The sequence below is a fragment of the Pseudochaenichthys georgianus genome, chromosome 1, assembly GCF_902827115.2.
Source record: "Pseudochaenichthys georgianus chromosome 1, fPseGeo1.2, whole genome shotgun sequence".
Lineage (NCBI taxonomy): Eukaryota > Metazoa > Chordata > Actinopteri > Perciformes > Channichthyidae > Pseudochaenichthys > Pseudochaenichthys georgianus.
Window position 1 is genome coordinate 41244181 of NC_047503.1, and position 12763 is coordinate 41256943.

The 12763-nt window shown below is 43.6% G+C and overlaps 1 protein-coding gene across 1 annotated transcript in view; it reads left to right on the forward strand.

Annotated features, from left to right (window-relative positions):
• The window catches only part of mad1l1 (mitotic arrest deficient 1 like 1), a 100096-nt gene that overhangs the window by 61946 nt on the left and 25387 nt on the right, over positions 1-12763 (forward strand). The window contains exons 16-17 of the mRNA XM_034087572.2: positions 1159-1381; positions 7051-7244. Coding sequence (XP_033943463.1) covers positions 1159-1381; positions 7051-7244 — 417 coding nt within the window. The remainder of the gene's footprint in view (positions 1-1158; positions 1382-7050; positions 7245-12763) is intronic.

The following is a 12763-nucleotide window of genomic DNA, read 5'->3' on the forward strand; positions in this document are numbered from 1 at the left end:
ATGCTTTTATTAAGTTCTAATAGATTATTCTTGCGTTTTGGGTTGTTTGTTGGAACCATTTGAAGATGTCCCTGAGAAACTGATGGTTGTGTCTTTTAAGCATTTTAAATCAAATTAAATATTGCCCAACTTTTTTTTTCAGACACCTACAGATACAAATATAGAAATGGGAGTACCTTGACCACTCCAGCTATATAAATAAGAATATTTACCAATATGCCAGGTGTATGTGCAACAGAGGTCGCGTTAACCGAATATTTTCCGTCTGACGGATTTTTTTTAACAATGACGGACAAATCTGAAAGCAGTCTGTTATTTTGACAGATTAGTACAAACTCGGAACAGCGCCAAAGTGTCCCCGCAGCGAGGCTCCGGTGTTATGCCGTGTTATGCATGCCCTCCAAAAAGAAAGTCATACCGTTTCCAAACCGAACTGTGCCGTACAAATCATTGAAATGTCTGTGAGTTTTGGCTTTACGCTGTGCACGCTCCCGCGAGGTGCAGCAGCCATGCATAACACGGCGCATGTGAACTGTGTCGTCCCCCCCCCCCCCCGTTGACAGTTCACGAGCATGCTTTCTCCCCCTGTGAACTATCCCCCCCCCCCCCCCCCCCCGTCAGATTTGTGTAAAGGCCGACGGGTAATTCTGGATTTTGACAGAAGTTTTACGATCCTGTCCGGCAAAATGACGGGCAGCGAAAAAGTCTAGCGCAACCTCTGATGTGCAATCATATGGATATATCCAGATCAGCAGCTCTTTTAATAGCCTGCAATGTGTCTCCTTTAGCACATTACAGATGGGATTGACAGCTCTGAGGTATCCATTATTTGATAACTATATTATTTAGGGTTTTATTTTATAAGCAAAATAGTAATCCACTAATTGTTACTGACAGAGACTGTTGTTTTGCCACGTGGTCAGTTATGTTTTTTTGCTACACTTCCAAAGGCCATATGTGAATTACTGTGGGTAATGGTCATTTTAATTGCAACTTAGCCTATGTGAGCTCCACTAAAAACTGTGTGTGAATGTGCGATAGCCTCTCTGTAAAACAGCTTGTAAAAATAAGTGTGTGTGCATTAGTGCATGCCCTCAATGTTATCCTCCTCAACTTGCAGAATTGACGGAGGGTCTGATCTTTGTCTTTTTGTCTCAGGGTGACTACGACCCCATCAAAACCCAAGTTCTCCACTTCAAGATGAACCCTACCACCGTTGCCAAGCAACTGCGCCAGCAAGATATTGATGCTCTCCGGGAGGAAGTGACACGTCTCTCGGAACTCGTGCGCTCGCTGCAGGAAGGAGGCGCCATGGTCCAAGGCGACTCGAGCATCAACGCCAGCCTCAGCCCCAGTCTGCTGCCATCCAAGGAGGTCGTGGGTAAGTTCAACGAACCAACTGACGTCCGGTTCATTTGGATTGTCTATGAGTTATTACTTACTCTGTACACACCAATGTATTGCTATGTGTGTACTTCTACTGTCACTCTCCCCATGGTCAGAGGTGGGAAGTAGTGGAGTACAAATACTTTGTTACTATACTTAGGTACATTTTTCTGGTATCAGTACTTTACTCCACTACTTATTTTTCTGACGACTTTTTACTTTGTGTTCAAAATGTAAGAAGTCAAATACCTGTACTTTCTATTTCTTACATGTTGAACACAAACACCTGAACTTTCTACTTCTCTCATTTTCCAAACAGCTGGTTCCTTTAGTCTGAATGTGTGTTTGGTTCGTGGTCATTATTATTTAGAGTCATTGCGTGCCTATTGATTTGAACACGATCCGTGTATCCATCACTTCCTGGTCTTCTCTAAAGAAGAGGGACCAATGGAAACGTTGTCATGCTGCCGTTGTTCAGCATGGAAACATTCATTAGCTAACAATGACATTATGGTTCTATTAATATAAAGGGAGGTCAGGTACTCTTTAAAACAGCTGGGAGTTATGGGTACTTTTTACTGAAGTACATTTAGAAGCCCATACTTCTTTACTTTTACTTGAGTAAAGAAGTTTAGTCAATACTTCTACTTTTACCAGAGTATTTTTAAACACGAGTATCTGTACTTCTACTTGAGTAAAGGATGTGTGTACATGTCCACTCCACGTGTCTGAGGAAAGAGTGTGTCGTAAGCTCCACACTCTGTAAATTCCCCTCAGACATATGTGTCATTTGTGATATTGAGCTATATAAATACATTTTTATTTGAATTTAAACAGTACAATTTATAGAAGGACTCATTCAGAATTGGCTCATTAGTTGGAACAGTGGCCTTTTTCCATTCCATTGTCCATCACATTTCCATTCTATACATTATGTATGGCGCTGAACATGGACATTGGATTAGGGGCAACATCACACACAGCCCAGACTACATTAATGTAGGACACAGGCACATAAATGTTTTAACTTAAGCTATAATTATTTATAGCTAGTTTTATTTGAGTTTTTAGCAGCTCTATAGCTCGCGAGTCAGTTGCTCGTCCATCCACACTTTGGCGGACACCGTTTTCCCCCCTGGAGTCTCAAATGTGTCTCGGATATCAAGTGGTGTGTGCGTGTGAAACATGAAAGCATGGATTCTTGCGTGTTCGCTTCCATTTGGGATTTTGTTTTTACATCATTATGACATGTGTTCAGTTCCTCTTCCCTTTTAGACAAATAGACGCTTTTCAAAGAGAAAACACTGTAATGGCGGGGACCTAAAGCAGAGTAAGAAGGGAATTGCTTCATTGGTATTTAAGGTCCCTGAGGCCTTTGTCCTCTCAGGTGTGAGTGATGGCAGACAGCTGGATTAGGAAAGGGTATTCATGACAGGGTTAAATATTGCATTGGAGTTCAGGGCAGATCAGCGCCGGAAGTCTGTTTGCTAATTTGTCTTCTGCTCTGCCTTTCTCATATTCACTCCTCCTCCTCCTCCTCCTCCTCCTCCTCCTCCTCCTCCTCCTCCTCCTCCTCCTCCTCCTCCTCCTCCTCCTCCTCCTCCTCCTCCTCCTCCTCTCCCTCACCAGCACTCATCTCTCTTCAAATTCGCCCTTCATCTTTCTTTCTTACACTTCCTTTCACTCTTGTCATTTTCCCTTGCCTTTCATTTTGCCCGTCCGCTCCGGACCCTTTCTTCTCTGGGAATGTGTGTTTTACGTGTCACCTCCAGCAGGTAATGCAGCCCTAATGTGTGATATCTGTCCTCCTCTTGAGACCGGGGTTAAGGCAATGGGATGTCTGGGAAAGTATCAAAGGCAAACCGAGTACATTTCATGCCTTTGAGATTGGCACAGTTATATAAAAAAAGCTTTGTTTTATGAATTCTATATGTCTCAAATATGATTTATAGACCCAGTTAAACGTCACCATGACATAGATGTGCAGTTAAGAAATAACACATCTAAAATAGACCTTTGAAAGATATCTCATGCAAAAAGAAACTGCTTAATATTTCAACAATCGAAGAAAGTCCTAATTGTCCTTCAACAGGTTATTGAGTCTCTTCTCTGTGGTAATGTGGACTAAGTGAATTGGAAACACTTTTGATGATGGAAATTGATATCTAACATTTCCCATATTCTTTCCTTACTGTCTTAGTTTAATTGTTTGCACACAATAAATGCTTTCATGAAGTACACTCCCATTCATTCATTTTGTAATGGGAGTTCAATAAATGATAATGGGTAAGAATGTTTGAGGAAGCCGAGGATTAAAGTGACAGAATTGCTTCTTTCGTTTGGCAAACGTTCCACGAGGTTAAAGACGGACCTTGTCTTATACTCGTGAAACCCATGACTTAGGCTGTTATTGATACTATTATTATACTTAGCTTTACACATGACTGCGTTTTGTAAATGAGATTGTTTTCTTTGTTTCGCCCTGGAAGTGTCTTAATAATAATAATTCCTTATATTTATTATAGTGCTTTTCATTGACTCAAAGCGCTTTACAGATACACATTACACATACACAGTGTAGAGGCTAAGCCAACGCTTTAAGCCTCTGAGGATCCGCTTGGTGGGTGTAATTGACGCACACCTTGTTTGCTGCCGAATAAAAGTCAGAACCAACGTTTCCAGTTCGAAACAGTCCATTTATTTCCCATTTTCACTGGTTTCTTTGTTTCATTCCCCACACGATATTTATGGTTTACACAATACCTTTTGCTTTGTTTTTAATCCCGTGTTTGTGTGTGTGTTCTCCGTGTGTGCTCCTTGTGTGTGGTCAAAAACTGTATGGGCCTTCCGGCGGAACCTCTCACCAACACACATAGGTTCCTACCTTTATACCCACAGTTAATTGGCTCCTACACACCAGCCCCTAACTGATAGTACAGGTATCAATTGAAAACAATTAAGGAGCTAAAATGTAAAAATAATATTTCAATACATAGAAATGCACATCCTACACTTCCTGTACTAAACATAGTTTAGTAATAGGTCGTACAATAATGTTGGTCTTGGTCTGTACCTTGACAGAGCGCACCAGTCCTCCTTTGTCAGGAAAAACCTCCAATACTTTGCCAAGAGGCCAGGAACCGCGGGGAGCTGAGGAATCCATGATGACTACAATATCACCAGCGACTATATTCCTTTTCCTTTGGATCCACTTTTGCCTCTCGTCTCTTGTAGCAACGGCGGAAACTCTCACCAACACACATAGGTTCCTACCTTTATACCCACAGTTAATTGGCTCCTACACATATCATACATACATGTAATGGTCATGTACTGTGGACAATACCCACAGGATCAAGTTCAGGGGAAGTGTCTTGCCCAAGGACACGACGGCTTTACAGACGCAGCGGCGGTTGATCTGGTAATGAATGCACAACCCACTGCGCCCCACCGCCCATCTTCACGCCTCAAAGTCATCAAGGCGCTTTACAAGTACACATTGATATCATACATGTACAGTGGATAATACCCACAGGAGCACATGCGGGTGAAGTGTCTTGCCCAAGAACACAACGGCCTGACGCAGTGGCGGCTGGAGCGGGTTTCGAACTGGAGTTCGCCCTTGATCTGATGAGCAAACGCACAGCCCACTGCGCCACTCCGCCCGTCTGAAGGGTTTGTCTCGGGACTAGAAAATGCAATTGTAGTGAAAATGTAATCAAATTTAACAAGGGCCACTTAATAGTAACAGAAGTTAAGGAGGAGTTGGACATTAATTTGTCAAGCCCATACTTCCCCCTACTTTTACTGCTATAATCAATTTCCGCGACAGATATAAATACTCTGGGCTTACTTCAGGTTGGAAAATAAGTTGGTAAACATATATAAATAAGGGCCTCCCTCCCTCAGCAGTGAAATGTCCTTGACAGGTTTTAAGAGACCGCTCGCACAGACCCATAGAGACCAATTAAGGGCAAAAGTAACTAACTTTCTAAAAACTTGACAGTTAGTGTAAAAACCTTTCACCACAGATGCTTTGATTCAGCAACTAAACACACACTGGAGCATTTGTGTGTGTGTACAGGAAATGACATGTTCCTTTCCTAGCCTGCCTGCCTGTCCATTTGTCTGCATGCTGCAGTCGATACAAGCGGCGTCTACTTCATGCTCTCCCTTGAGCATTTACAGCCATTTTCAGGGCAGTTTGATAGCTGTCATATCGTGACAGTCCTGTGACGATGCTGAAGTCTTGAAACGGTATTTATCAGCGCTGACTGACACTCGAGAGAAGCCCAGGAGACAGACAGGCACACAGAGAGACTCTTTAAGTTGATACTTTCTAGACAATCCACTTTTTTGATAATGACGGATAAAACTGTCATGGGCTAATCTGTATGAAGAGGAGAATGATGAATACTTATCAATCAAGGCCGGATTAGAAGCCATAAAGTGCAGCGCCACTCCTGAATAAGATGTTTGTGATAAAACAAGAGGTTTTGACTGGTTAGTGTTCGCTGAATGTAAATTACACTGACTGCTGGATGGTGCTTATCAAAGCAGACACACATCTGAGGCACTGACATTCTTTTGACTTTGACAATACTAATCAATGCTGGCTAAGTTTTGTTGAGTAAGCGTTTTATTTGCCATGTTATCTCTTCACGTTGAAGTCGAAGAAGTAAACAAAGCAGTCCAATGTGACTCTGTCAGGGGGGGGGGGGGGGGGGGTGGGAGATACATTCAGCTCTGGAGGAAACACTTTTAATACTTTTTATATTTTGGCCGAAATGAGAAAAAGGGCAAGACAGGAATTCTAAGAAATAAAAATAGGAACACAACAAGACTGACAAAAAAAACTCACTGCTATTTAATTTGAGCAATTTGCCCACTTTCCATCCTGTGTGAACGGGATGGAGGCTGCTCTCCCTCCAGAGTCTGGGTTGACATAAAAGCTTTCAAATTGAACTGTTGTTTTTGGCAGAAATCGGAGAAATGGCCGTCCAATGATGTTGACTATTGATGTCGCTGCCAGGAGACTTCACTCGGCAGCGGGGAGACAAGTTAGCCCCAGCTGCCTGGCGCTGGATTCAGATCTTTCAGTGTTGCAAACCTTCTGAGAATATTTCAGTTACACCATGGGAACATGGGCTGCTCACTGCTTTGACCGTTTCTCATTTTTACATTACTCACTTTCATTTGTGTGCAGTTAAGAAATCATTCCTTCCATAACGACGTTTTGCTCATACAAGCTCATTTCTCTGCCCTCTCAATTCAAGTCTTCCAATTAAAATAATTATCCCCGAATAGATGTTCAACAAATTAAAGTCCGCCCCCCCCCCCCCATCATGCTTCTCCTCTCCATTCATCTCTGTGCTCCCAACTCTGCAGCTGACTGAGAGTCACCCTTACACCACTGTGTGTGTTAGTGTGTTGTTAGCACCAAGTGAGCAGATGGAGGGCCTCAGGGAGTGTGTGTTTGATATGGAGCCGTCCATCTATGCTACATTAGCTAAGTGACTTGAGCATGCACTTGTGGAGCTCTGCGGAGAGGAAGTTGTGCACGTGTTACAGAATCTTAGAGAGGAAAGTCTGAGTTACTTGTATACATAATAAGTGGTGTTATAAATGACCGATGTAGTCTCCATTTCTTTGTGCGCATTGCAGATTTGCGGAAGCAGATGGAGATCTTGGAGCTCAGAAACCAGAGGCTGAAGGAAGTGTTTCAGAGCAAGATTCAGGAGTTCCGCACGGTGTGCTACGTCCTGACCGGATATCAGATCGATATCACCACGGAGAACCAGTACAGACTCACCTCAGTCTACGTAGAGCACATGGACGACTCCCTGCTCTTCAAAAAGGTACCACGCTTCACGTTTATCTGATTCTCTACTTTAATGCTAATATGACAATACGTTGGTGCTTTCAAGAACACAGTATTCACACAAAGAAAGACCTCGAGGCTATGCATGAATGTGTTCAAAGGTACGTTTTGAACCAGAAAAACACCATTTGAAATGATCAGAATGTAACCATAGACAACATCCTAGAAATCAAGTTTCAAATATTATATACTATATAAATATGTCATTGTTCGTCTATCTTTATGCACATCTGCACATGCACACTCTTTGACGTCAGCAGAGATGGAAAAAGTACTTACACAGCGTCTACACGGCAGCGTCTACACGGCAGCGTCTACACGGCAGCGTCTACACGGCAGCGTCCACACGGCAGCGTCCACACGGCAGCGTCTACACGGCAGCGTCCACACGGCAGCGTCTACACGGCAGCGTCCACACGGCAGCGTCCACACGGCAGCGTCCACACGGCAGCGTCTACACGGCAGCGTCCACACGGCAGCGTCCACACGGCAGCGTCCACACGGCAGCGTCCACACGGCAGCGTCCACACGGCAGCGTCCACACGGCAGCGTCCACACGGCAGCGTGCGTTGAAGCTTGCGGGCGGGCGTGTCTGAAACTCGACCAACAACCAATCACATGAATCTCCCGCCCCGGACACACAAGCACGCGGTTTGATTGGCTGGAGCTTGTACTGGCATATGATTTGATTGGCTGACGCTTCCGTCGAAGCTTCAAAAGTTGAACTTTTCTCAACTTTTGAAGCGAGCAACGCGCCGCGACGGAACCACAATGCAGTTCGGCAAAGTGTGACTCAGGTAAAAGCAACCTGCTACATCCAAAATCCTACTTGAGTAAAAGTATTTGCATCAAAATACACTTAAAGTACCAAAAGTACTTTTTGTGCGTCATGGCCCATTTCAGAACCATATCGAGTAGACTACTGGTGTAACAATATTGATGCAATAATGTGTTTATCACAGCTGGTAAAGGTGGTCCTAATGCCAATTACATTTCATACTGCTTCTGAATATTAATACTTATAATATGAGAGGGTTTCCTTATAAGTGTATTTATATTTTTGCATTACCAAATGATAAGCTAACTGAATCTGTAACGCAACTAAAGCTGTAAAATAAATGTAGTGGAATAAATTGCAATCTTGGCTTTCAAAATATAGTGCAATAGAAGTGTAAAGTAGCATCAATTAAATATACAACTACGTCAAAGTGTTATTTAAGTACAGTACCTGAGTAAATCTAATCGAACACATCCCACCACTGTGGATCAGATATTGCCGTGTGTGGCCATGAGCTACAAGCAGTGTGTATTTCTGTAAGCAAGCGCCCCTGCACCCTGATCATTTCCATGGAGGTGTGAGGTTAAAAGGGAAACACTGTCGACAGCAAACTCCCACAGACTGCAGCATCCGTGTGAGCGCTGATGTCTGTCTCTGTGGGACCTTCCTCCAATGCCTCGGCAATTTGACCTTGCAAGGTGTGTTTCTGAATCCCCTCCATATCCACGCTTATGCACCATTAGTCCACGCTATAGCTTTGTGCTCGACTCAGCCTCGCAGGGAGAGGAACACTACGCCAACAGGGACCGTGTGTGTGTGTGTGCGTGATGAATAGAGGGATGATGGTTGTGTATGTTTGAGAGGGAGAGAGTGATGACTGGGCAATGTCGCCGGGCCGCATTAATCGATCACCGCTCCCCATGCGCTCATTGAGCGTGCTGAATAAAAGCTGTATGAGGGTCCCTCAGCTGCCGAGAAAACCCTCCTCCTCAGTAGCTTTACAGTTCACACATCCTGTTGCGCTCCCTATACTGAAGCAACTGAAGCATTGACTTTAATTACATGTATTATGTCAACACGTTTCACAGAACTGTATTAGGTTAGTTGAAAGCAACAATATTAAATTGAACCTGCAATTTTTTTATTTAAACGTATAATAATTGCTTTCATTTAACCTAAAACAGTACCTCTTTGCCGCTTCTCCATCCTGTGCTGGAACACTATCTTCCTCTCTTTATCTCTCTAGTTGTTCATCTCCCCCCCCACTCTCCCTGTCCTCTCTGGTCTCAGTGTTGCAGCAGCTAATCGCTGTGTTGTCGCTGTGTTGTGATAGCAGGGCCTCTAGCCACCACAGACACCGTGGAGAATCCATACCGGAGAAGTTGAAGGCGGCTTTATTATCTCGGCGGGGCGATTTGTTGTAGGCGAGTGCTAGACTATCACGGCCGGTCATTACTAGGGTTGGGTATCGTTTGAATTTCCACAATTCTGATTCCGATTCTACTTTTCGATTCCGGTTCTTAATTCCGATTCTTTGAGGGGCAGGGTAAAAAAAATGATTATGTTCTTGTTGAGAAAAACAAGCATATCTGCCTTCTCAGGCATACCAGGAAGAAATGTTTGAATATTGTAAAGCAAAATGCTTCAATCTGGTGCACTTTAAGCAGAATGACTAGAGACTAGATCTAGGGGCTACAACTCTAAACACCCATATGAAAAAGATCGGTTTACATTTGAATAATTAAATAAGTATGTGAGCATAACCAATAACCTACCTTAGCCAATAACAAATACATGTAACGTATTTTATGTTTGTTGTTCATATCTTATTTTACTATTTTATTTATGCATATTTTTTTATCTCCAGTTTAAAACGATATGTCTGGTTTACTGTCCTATAGTATACATTGGAATGATTTCAAACCTGTTTTATCCCAATAATTATAAAAGAGAGCCTTGGAAATATGTGTTTACATAAATTGTGATCAAAACGTTTGAGACGCACTGAGATAACTTAGACTAAAGTGAACTATCTAAACACTGAGAGTCCTTTACCTCACTGAGCTGTAGTCATCAGCCTCTCAGTCTGACTGGAGAGGACTCTCCCTCCACATCATTGTAGAAACATCTTCTTCCGTGAGAGCAGGTAGCACCAGATGCTAATAACAACAGCGCCGGTTCCAGTGCGCCCTCCCTTTCTCCCTCGCTCACTCGCACTTTGGCTGTGAGCTGCGGTTGCCAGATAAGCCAACATCCCCCATTTTCATCACTTGCAGCGCCCATCCTACAGGGCGAAAGACACGTGTAACCGGGGTGAAAAAGGGCGTTACATTTACTTAATTATGAATATTGTTACATCAAGGCTGAAAATTAGGATGAGCACCAACGGTCAAAACATTTGTTTTCCCTCCCAGAGCTGTCAGCGCAGCGCCTCCACAGATCTGGCGCCCCAGGCGAACATCTATAACGCCAGTGAGACGGGCCGGCCCTGGTCTCAGGTTACGCTGTAGGAAGTGTAGGTACAACGCTACATTTCCCGTCCCGCTGCAGTCATACAGTATACGGCTACGGAGAACGGCGAGAAACATTTCCTCAGGAATCGAAAAGCGGAACCGAAATTCACATTTCTAAATGATGCCGTTGGAATCTAAATGTTGGAACCGGTTCCGGTACCCAACCCTAGTCATTACTGCCCTGCTCAAGGACTCCTACAAATGTTACTGGTGTAGAGAAAAATAAATCTAAGGGATTTGAACTTGCATGTGGGCGCATGTGCATTTTCTTTCCCGCTGGTGTGTCCAATCTGCTTCATGCAACCCACCTGCGACCCTGCCAGGAGAGATAACTCACTGTCAATATTTATTAACCTCAGACTGCATCCATAGAACACTCTCTCACACCCACCCACCCACGCACACACACACACACACACACACACACACACACACACACACACACACACACACACACACACACACACACACACACACACACACACACATACACATACACACACTCGTTATGCCCTCATATTGCTCACTGTCACACACAAATGCACACATACTCCAATCCGAACGCTCTCTGTCACACCACACCACCTCCTACCCCCCCGCTCGCACCTATGTCCCTGCATACAGATGTCCTTACACACACACACCACACACACACACACACACACACACACACACACACACACACACACACACACACACACACACACACACACACACACACACACACACACACACACACACACACACACACACACACACAAATAGATGCTAGCACTTCCTGTATTAGTATTCAGGGTGTTCCCCCACTATCTGAGTGTATGACACATGCCTGGTGGCCTATGGGAGCAGAGAGGCTTGTATCGCTAATGGAATACAACTCTCGCACATATAGAAGAACACCCACACTTGAAGAATACCAATATACTGAAATGCACATCATGAATGCTGGTCTGTGTGGGTTTCTTTCAGGGACATGTAGAGCAGAGGATAAAGGGTTAAGGAATGGAGGAGGGGAGCAAAAGGGTGATCAGATTGGCTTCCATTTGGTGTATAGTTTCTGCTGGTCTGTAATAGTATGTACTTGTTTTTTAGGGGATGTAAAACAAAAGTCTGGTTTTGTAATAACGAAATGCAATTATTGGCATGAAGTCAGACACTTTTCTGACACAACATGATCGTCAAAGCTGTCGGAGAGCCTCGGTGATGAGCCTCTGTATAACATATGCTGAACAGAGCACATGCTCCTATGCTAGTGTTCTCTCTGCTGCCATCATATTGCTATCACTGTCTGTCAACTGTCATGGATCAGATGTGCCTTTACAATCAAGGGAGACCGGCTGCCACTGGTGTCCAGTGGTTTCACTTGTCTGGCCTTTTCACTGCCGTGCAATTCATTGTAAACATCTGGAATAACGGGAGGAATATAGGGTCAAACTTCCTAATGTGATTCTTTTGCGTACATTTTTTAACCCAATAAGGTTTCCAAATTAATCTTGAGCATTAACATGTCAGCCCTGCAATATACATAACGTTCATAACATGCTCTTTACACGCGTGTGTGAGAGAGTTTAATCTGGGGTGTGAGAACGTAAGTGGACTAATTGTAGGATGTAAGTGTGGAGTAAATGGAGGATTGTGGACAGGAAGCAGAGGAGTCTTTACAAATAGGATTCTAATGTTATTCACCCCAGCAACAGGGTTGCCAGATAATCCTGCTAATATCCCCCTCTAGCAGAGGCAGCCAAATCCCCCTCCTATGGTGTAAGCTGTTTAACCTGCAACTGTCACGTTCCCTCGCTCTTCTCAGGCGCTCATTATGTCTCGCACTCATTGGAATAATTTCTTCATCCTTTATTCGCTTTCACATTTCGGCTCTAACATTGCTATCATTTGGTAATTGAAATATTTCAAGTTAAAATGAGTGTCTCTTCCCTCATTCAAACCGGAGTGAGTCTCAGCAGAGATGGAAGACAGACACACTGATGTTAGTTATTATGACTGCAAGAAAGGCTTTGTCACTAGTTTAGCTCGGAGGATGTCATTTAGAATCATTTCCTCACATTTCATCCGTAAAAAGCCTTAAATGCTTACTCAGTGTTGTTAAAAAAGGACACAGAAACAATGTCTCAACGATAATAACTTCTTTTGTCTGCTATATATATTCTCACAAATCAACTGTTAAATTATCACAGCTCAACATGGCCG